Below are 7,556 nucleotides of genomic sequence, written 5' to 3' on the forward strand. Positions count from 1 at the left end.
TTTATGGATTTTGTCTTTTTTAAATTATTTAGTCAATTTAAGAATTTACAAATTTTAATATGCTGCAAAATAGCAAAATAATTTCAACAATCTCCAACTGCAACAACAATTAGCATAACCCTTCGCGGATACCGTAAATAACGAACAAATACTTGGAATATGTCAAAGGTGTACGGCGTAATGGTTTGCATGAATTCCCAACTTCCTCGGTCAATAACATTCGGCAACTTTTTTTTAGAGTTCATTAATACATAAATACACATCTGGCTTGCCTACTTTGTTTGTTTTGCAAATTTCCAAGTCTTCTTTGCGAATTCTCGCGGATAAAGAACAAGTTTATCCCCTTGCATACATTAAGAGCTGGAGTAGAATATTTGTATGTGGGTATGTATGTATTTCTAATGCGTTGATTTACTATTTCTTCGCTAAAGAGAATTATAATTAGTAAAATGTGTGCCAACTTTTTAGCATTTTTTTGTTTTTTGCAAATTTTTGCGAAATCGCATATATAACCGTCGGGCAACAGGGAGCGAAGACAGTTCAATTTAGTTTTTACATGTTCGAGGTAAATAACGGCATCTCGAGCATTAGATGAAGTTCGCAAAGTTATATTTAGTGCCAGCATTGCTGCTAATAGCAGCTGTGTGGCTGGAAATTGTCGGTTAGTGAAATTGTATACACTCAAGATCAAATTCTGAACCGGACTGGTCCATATAAACTGCGCGCTCAAAGCGAATCGACACAATAAAACTTTCTTGGCTTGATACAACCTCTTTTTATGTTCGTGTGTGTTTGACAGCAGTTTGTTTATGAGACGAAAAGTTTGCCTGACGAATGTTATTGCTCTTTTATAAATAATTCTCTTTTTTATGAAAAAAATAATCACCCGTTATTAATTATTACAGCTACTGAGTACGATGCGGTCTACGAAGGCTTGTTGGGTCGCGTTGTTACACCTGATTTCATTAACCAATTAACGGGATCAAACGGACAAACAAGCAACTCCAATTGCGGGTCTAAGCCCATAGTTGAGGAAGTACCAATTGATGGGAGCGAATATGTTTACACAGACTATCCAGAAGAAGCAACTGATGAGGATAAAGAACTTACCGTATCAACGGGTGTCGATAGTTCCACTCCTACAAGGAGAACACAGGATTATGATTACTATTCGTCACCTGTGAGTTCAATTGGTCGCAATGTTGAGCATAACACCGCAAACGCCATTTCCATGGCGCGAAACCAACAAACGAATCGTGTACGACGACGTAATCCCTCACGACGTCGTAAACAGCAACGTCGACGTAGTCCCTCACGACGTCGTACACAGCAACGCCGACGTCGGCAAAAGCGACGCAGACGTCCATCAGCACAAAGGCGTAGACGTCCATCGGCACAAAAGCGGAAACGACCAAATCGTAACAACTCAAAAGATCGTCGCAGGCGACGACGTGGAGGACAACGCAAACAGCACCGCCGAGTAATCGTGCGCAGACGTCAGGCGAACAAACGACGTAATGATGAAAGAGTTGAACGTCCTCAATTATAAGTTTAATAAAATTTCTTAATCATATTTTTACGAAAACGTGTGATTACTACTTATTTTAATGGAGAGAAATACTTAATTCGCCTGAAACTATTTTTGAAATTTCGTAGTCTTCGGTAGTAGGGGGTACATGAACAGAGTACACTGGCTGAAGCTGTGTGTTTGAGCATCCGACTTCAAAAAAAAAGAAGAAAATTTAAGTCATTTTCTTCATCATTGGCATTACAACCGTGGGTCGATCTGTGCCGAAAACACAAAACTTCAAACCTTTCTTTTATAATTTGCGAGGTCACGCCAGTTATATAGTAAATTCTAGGTGCAGACAGGTTGCTAAGAATTCGTCTTTCGCCTTACCAGCTGTCGCCGCTTGCATCGACGCCTGACGCGTTGCTATTTCTAAGCCGCCTTAAATCTGTTCTTACCTCGTCCTGGTTGAATGGCAGGAAGACTTTTTTAAGAAGATTATTTGTGCAGGTTCTTCTTCATTTGCCGTAGCACTTTTTTCGCCATTCAGCACTTTCAGAAAGTATTCTGAAAGGTTCCCTATTTTTTTAAACAATAGGCACAGAAACTTCAAACTTAATGGGGAATGTTTATTATTATATCATTCGAAAGAAAATTATTTCGCATTTATGTTTTAAAGATTACCTGTTTCAAATGTAGGCCGCGGCTACGTCTCAGATGGCCCATCCGTTCAGTTCAATTTTCGATGGCTCGTTAGAGCATTTCATATGGTAACTGGTGAAAGACAAGCGTAATGGTTCCAAAGACTAAATCGAAGCGGAATTGTCTGCTCAGACTTTATATTTCACATATCCCCACAGAAAAAAGTCTAACGGTGTGATATCACAATATTTTGGTGACCTATCGACCGGTCCAAAACGTGCAATTATCTGCTCACCGCAGTGTTCTCTCAATAAATCCATCGATAAATGCAATGTGTGGGAAGTGGCGCCGTTTTGTTTCAATTAAATATCGTCGAGATAACGAGCTTCAGTCACAGGCATCAAATATTTGATTATCACGGCGAAATAAAGGTCGCCATTGACACTTGTATACGCATCGTCATTTGTGGAGAAATATGACCGATGATGTTATATTTTCTGGATGAAATTAGTGCTTTTGAATCTCGAAAACGTCGGATTTTCTTATAACTTTTCAAAAACCCATAAAGCGAAACGATGTCATTTGGTGGGTCGAAAGGCTTAATTTCTAGCACAAGGTGTATTTTGTACGGTCTTCGTGTAGTTCAACATCTTCTTCTGCTTCTTAATTGGCGTAGACACCGCTTACGCGATTATAGCCGAGTTAACAACCGCGCGCCAGTCGTTTCTTCTTTTCGCTACGTGGCGCCAATTGGATATTCCAAGCGAAGCCAGGTCCTTCTCCACTTGGTCCTTCCACCGGAGTGGAGGTCTTCCTCTTCCTCTGCTTGCCCCGGCGGGTACTTCATCGAATACTTTCAGAGTTGGAGTGTTTTCGTCCATCCGGACAACATGACTTAGCCATCGTAGCCGTTGTCTTTTAATTCGCTGAACTATGTCAATGTCGTCGTATATCTCCTACAGCTCATCGTTCTATCGAATGCGATATTCGCTGTGGCCAACGCGCAAAGGACCATAAATCTTTCGCAGAACTTTTCTCTCGAAAACTCGCAACGTCGACTCATCCGTTGTTGACATCGTCCAAGCCTCTGCACCATATAGCAGGACGGGAACTATGAGTGACTTATAGAGTTTGGTTTTTGTTCGTCGAGAGAGGACTTTGCTTCTCAATTGCCTACTCAGTCCGAAGTAGCACCTGTTGGCAAGAGTTATCCTGCGTTGGATTTCCAGGCTGACGTTGTTGGTGGTGTTAATCTGGTTCCTACAGCTGCTATATTTTCTTCACTGCCTGCTAAATGTGATCTATTCGGTCGAATATTATCCAATAATGGATGCTGGGTCTCAAGAGGGGTAATGGTTTTGCGAATATTAGTACGCTGATTATGTTGACCGATTTATAGACGGCAAAACATTGTAAATTTGCCAGCAATGCTTAAAATAATTTGCTATGTTTTCTCTAACTACAATAAGAACATCAAAACAAGTTCAACCAAGCTCAAAGTAAATATGCAAATAATATAGAAACTGCTTACTCATCACAAGATACATATCGTCAACTAAAATGCAAAACGACGTATCATCAAAAAGATCGAAATTGAGTTTTTTCTGCTTGAGATTCACTACATCACATTACATTTATATAACATCGAATTTTCAGCTTCCGCTGTCAGATATAATCAATATATAACTATTTTACAAGTATTTTAAAACAATTTTGTAACCATTTTATATCCATTTAATAACCGTTTTATGACCCAAATTCAAATTTTGTCTCAATATGAGTCGTTTCTACTCGTATTATATCGTTTTCCCTCGCCTGTAAACTAAAGAAAAGTGATATTACGTTATTTTGCATTTTAGGTGACGATATATACTATATAATAATCCATGTACCATATGCCTGTCAATTTAAAAACTACTTAAAAAATACACTAACATCATTTCAATAAAAACAAAAAAGTGTGTAGAATACGCCGCTATCAAAGAGAGAGATTTTATGATAAAATACGTCACTTAATTTGCCACATTAATTATTGAATAGTGATTTATAACATAAATATACAACATGAAATATGCTAATATCAGCAACTCATATGAATAAGAAACTCATTAAGCATACTTTTTTCAGTTAGATTAACCTAATTTTACTATCTCCCAATTCGAACTCCGATTTTGAGATGAACAGGTTTACAGCTGCGCTTGTTGTTATTTATTTGTGCGCCTGGCTGAGATGTTAGTGGCTAAGCAGATACAAATACCAGATACCAAAAGAACAACAACGCAGATACAAATATATTACAACCAAAAGAACAACAACGCAGCTAAATGGCACACAGCACGTAGTAACGGCTCGCGACTGGAGTAGGCCATAGCAAATTCTAAAATAAAAAAGGCGATTATCATTAGGCAGAAGATTCTTTGATATCAACTTCTTTCACTCGTTCACAGCGGCATATGGACCAAAGTAAACATAAATACACATATCGAATAATGTTGACCTGCAGATAGAAATGAACTGCGGAGGGAGAACAGTTTATAGTAACGCGGTTTTCATTACGAGCGCTACAAAAGTGTTTTTGAAAAGAACAAGAATAATTTGGGATATCATTCCTATGTGAAAGTACATTCGATGGCATTCAGTATGAAACTCGATTTCTTTTACATGGCCACCAAAGGCACGCTGAACCCAATTTTCGAGGGTTTTCAAGCATAAATCTCCCGAAACTACTGTAATTTCACGTTCGCTGTTTATACCAAGTTCATCAATCGTCGCTAACTTGTTTGCATAGACCACAGACTTAACGTAGCCCCATACGTAATAGTCTAACGGCGTCAAAACGCACTACCGAGGAGGCCAATTGACTGGGCCATTTCGTGAGATAACACGTACGCCAAACTTGGTTTTCAATAAATCGATTGTGACATTCACTGTGTAGGCCGTGGCGCCATCCACATATTGTCCAAGTCCAAATCATCCAATTCGGGTCAAAAATATTTGGTTATCATTGCGTGGTAGCGATTCCATTCACCGTAACGTGCCGGTCTTGATCATCACGGAAGAAGTACGGCAAAACGACGCCGCCGCACAGTGGGCGATTGGGCATCGTTAGCGGCATTTAATTAATAACTTCTAAACGAAATATCTTCAGACGGTTTTTTTTCACAGCTCAAAAAAAGTCATAGAATTTTTTAAGAAAAAAAATTTTGTTTAAACTTATTTTTTTAAATTTTAAATTTTTTTTTTTTTAATTTTTTAACTTTTTTTTAATTTTTAAATTTTTTTTTACCTTCAAAAAATTTTATAAATCAAAATTATCTTCGGAATCTTCGGAATCAGAATCAGGCATATCTAGATGCTTCATTAAAAGCAAGCTCTTAGCATTATCGTCCATAATAATATTTTTTGCAGTCGAAATTGAAGACCCATTTGACAATGAAGATATCAAAGGGTCAGACGAAACTAATAAAGCATTTATGATATCTTCCATTGTATTTTTCCTGGAATTTTTTCTTGTACTGCTCTCGCGTATGTTTCGATAGTCCTTGTTCCTGGCTTCAAGAGCTTCTTCGGACATCAATCCAGTCGGAAGGGAAAAATAGTTTATTATATCTGCTTCATGAATTCAAATTCTGTGAACAGACGATGGCATGTAAAACCCGGAGTATGCTTTAACAAAAATTTCTGCAGTTTCCATTGCGTAAGATCCGAATGCGTCCGAATTTATGTCGTATCCACAAGCCAATGCTCGTAAGATTACGCTAAATCAATATATTAAATCATAGCTTACTCCTGTTACACGGGCAGCCAAATTTGGTTGTTGGAAAAACCTCCTTGCAGTGTTTCCGTTGTTCACGCTGCCAGTACCAGCTATTGGTATATCCACCAACAAATGCATTTCTTCCCTTAGCTTCTGCTGAATACTTCTTTTATTTTGTTCAACGATATCCTTGTCAGCACCACGAGCTTGCCACTTTTGTATTAGTATTCTATATGCAATGTGCAAAACATACTCGAAAAACTTAATCCATGCGTGGAGACTTGATAAGCCATATTCAATTAGGTTTGCATTAATAGGAAAGCTTTTCACCAAATTTAGATCGTTCATATTTTTGGGAGTCGCGCTACAGATTCCGCACGTTTGCGAAGCTGATTCCGATATGACACTGAACGTTTTGCCATCAAGTATGGTCAAATGAAATTGGTGATCAATTCTTAAGGTACTCACAAATGTTGGAAAAATATTTAATATTTGGCTCTTAATGTTTTGAATTTCTTTGCGAGACAAGTCTGCCGATTCTTTCTCGCAAAGTAATTTAATGGGTCGGCAATATCGGAGAAGGCCGATTGTTTTTCCATAAAACTGTCGACCCTTTCTACACTATCAATTGTACCATACAAATTGAAAATAAATATTGATCTATCATCTCTCCATCGAAGTCATTAAATTTTTGCCTGTAAGTAGAATGGCCGCTGCTGCCATCACAATCCCATTTGTAGGTAGCAGTTAATTGGGTGTTATTGTTATTTTCAATATGGTTTTGAAAACTTTCTGCGTGTGCTTCAATAATCCTAGCAATCGTATGGTCTACTAAGCTTTGTAATGGTACTTCAGCGAAACGATCAGTGACCGTGATGACACTAGGGTAGCATTTTTTTTCGCACAACGCAGTTTGTCGTAGCATGGATATACATATATCGGCATTTTGCCCTTTAGTGGCTCTCTTTGACAAATTCCATGTGTACTTGGTATGTCCAACATCTACAAATAGCGCCAGTACTTTTTCATCAGAAAGTTTTGTCGGTAGACGCTGAGGGGTACTCATAGTATTCAAAATCTTACCGCTAAACTCTTCGTCGGCGTTTAGCATTGACACCACCTGTGAAGCACTACGTTTTCCACCCTTATACAAGCTGCAGCTTGCAGCTACCAACAATGCTTCTGATGGCACATCTTCAGTAAGGCCTGACAATTTCTTAACTTGCGTTTTTTTGCAACACTCCGAAATATCTTTTTGTAGACGTCCAATAATTTGGGAAGATGATCTTTCAATCAATACTAACGGCGTATCTAGCCATTCCTGGTTTTTGTTTTCAAAAAAAACCTTATTTCTTCTACAGTTTTTCCACTTTTCTACAAGCTTTAGTAAAATTTCGCAGCTTTTTGCCAATCTCGTACTGCTCCTCCTGGGTATATTTAAGGCTTTTGAGAACAGTACCAAATACAAAGTTTTCCATGATGAGAAACTTCTTGGTTGGGATCGCTTCTTCATGCCATACTAAAAAAAGTACCTGTTTTGCTACCGACATTGTTCCTAAAAAGTGCCATGATTTGAAGGTTAGCAGGTAATAGCAGTTCATATTACACATTTTGGACGCACAGTGACTCATACTTCCAGCTAAAAAA

At 38.3% G+C, this 7,556-nt stretch overlaps 1 protein-coding gene across 1 annotated transcript; it reads left to right on the top strand.

Moving 5' to 3' along the window:
- The first annotated feature begins 295 nt into the window (after positions 1–295).
- Positions 296–1,595, top strand: LOC105224245 (serine/arginine repetitive matrix protein 5). Its single transcript, XM_011202269.3, has 2 exons — positions 296–661; positions 906–1,595. Exons 1-2 carry the CDS (start codon positions 592–594, stop codon positions 1,547–1,549), a joined length of 714 nt encoding a protein of 237 aa, XP_011200571.2. The 5' UTR covers positions 296–591; the 3' UTR covers positions 1,550–1,595.
- The last annotated feature ends 5,961 nt before the right edge of the window (positions 1,596–7,556 follow it).

The sequence above is a fragment of the Bactrocera dorsalis genome, chromosome 4 (genome assembly GCF_023373825.1).
Source record: "Bactrocera dorsalis isolate Fly_Bdor chromosome 4, ASM2337382v1, whole genome shotgun sequence".
In the NCBI taxonomy this organism is placed as follows: Eukaryota; Metazoa; Arthropoda; class Insecta; order Diptera; family Tephritidae; genus Bactrocera; species Bactrocera dorsalis.

Excerpts from the sequence above, each read along its gene's own strand:
- LOC105224245 (XM_011202269.3), top strand. The coding sequence starts at position 592 with ATGAAGTTCGCAAAGTTATATTTAGTGCCAGCATTGCTGCTAATAGCA. Across the intron at positions 662-905 it reads TGTGTGGCTGGAAATTGTCG|CTACTGAGTACGATGCGGTC; the intron begins GTTAGTGAAATT and ends TAATTATTACAG.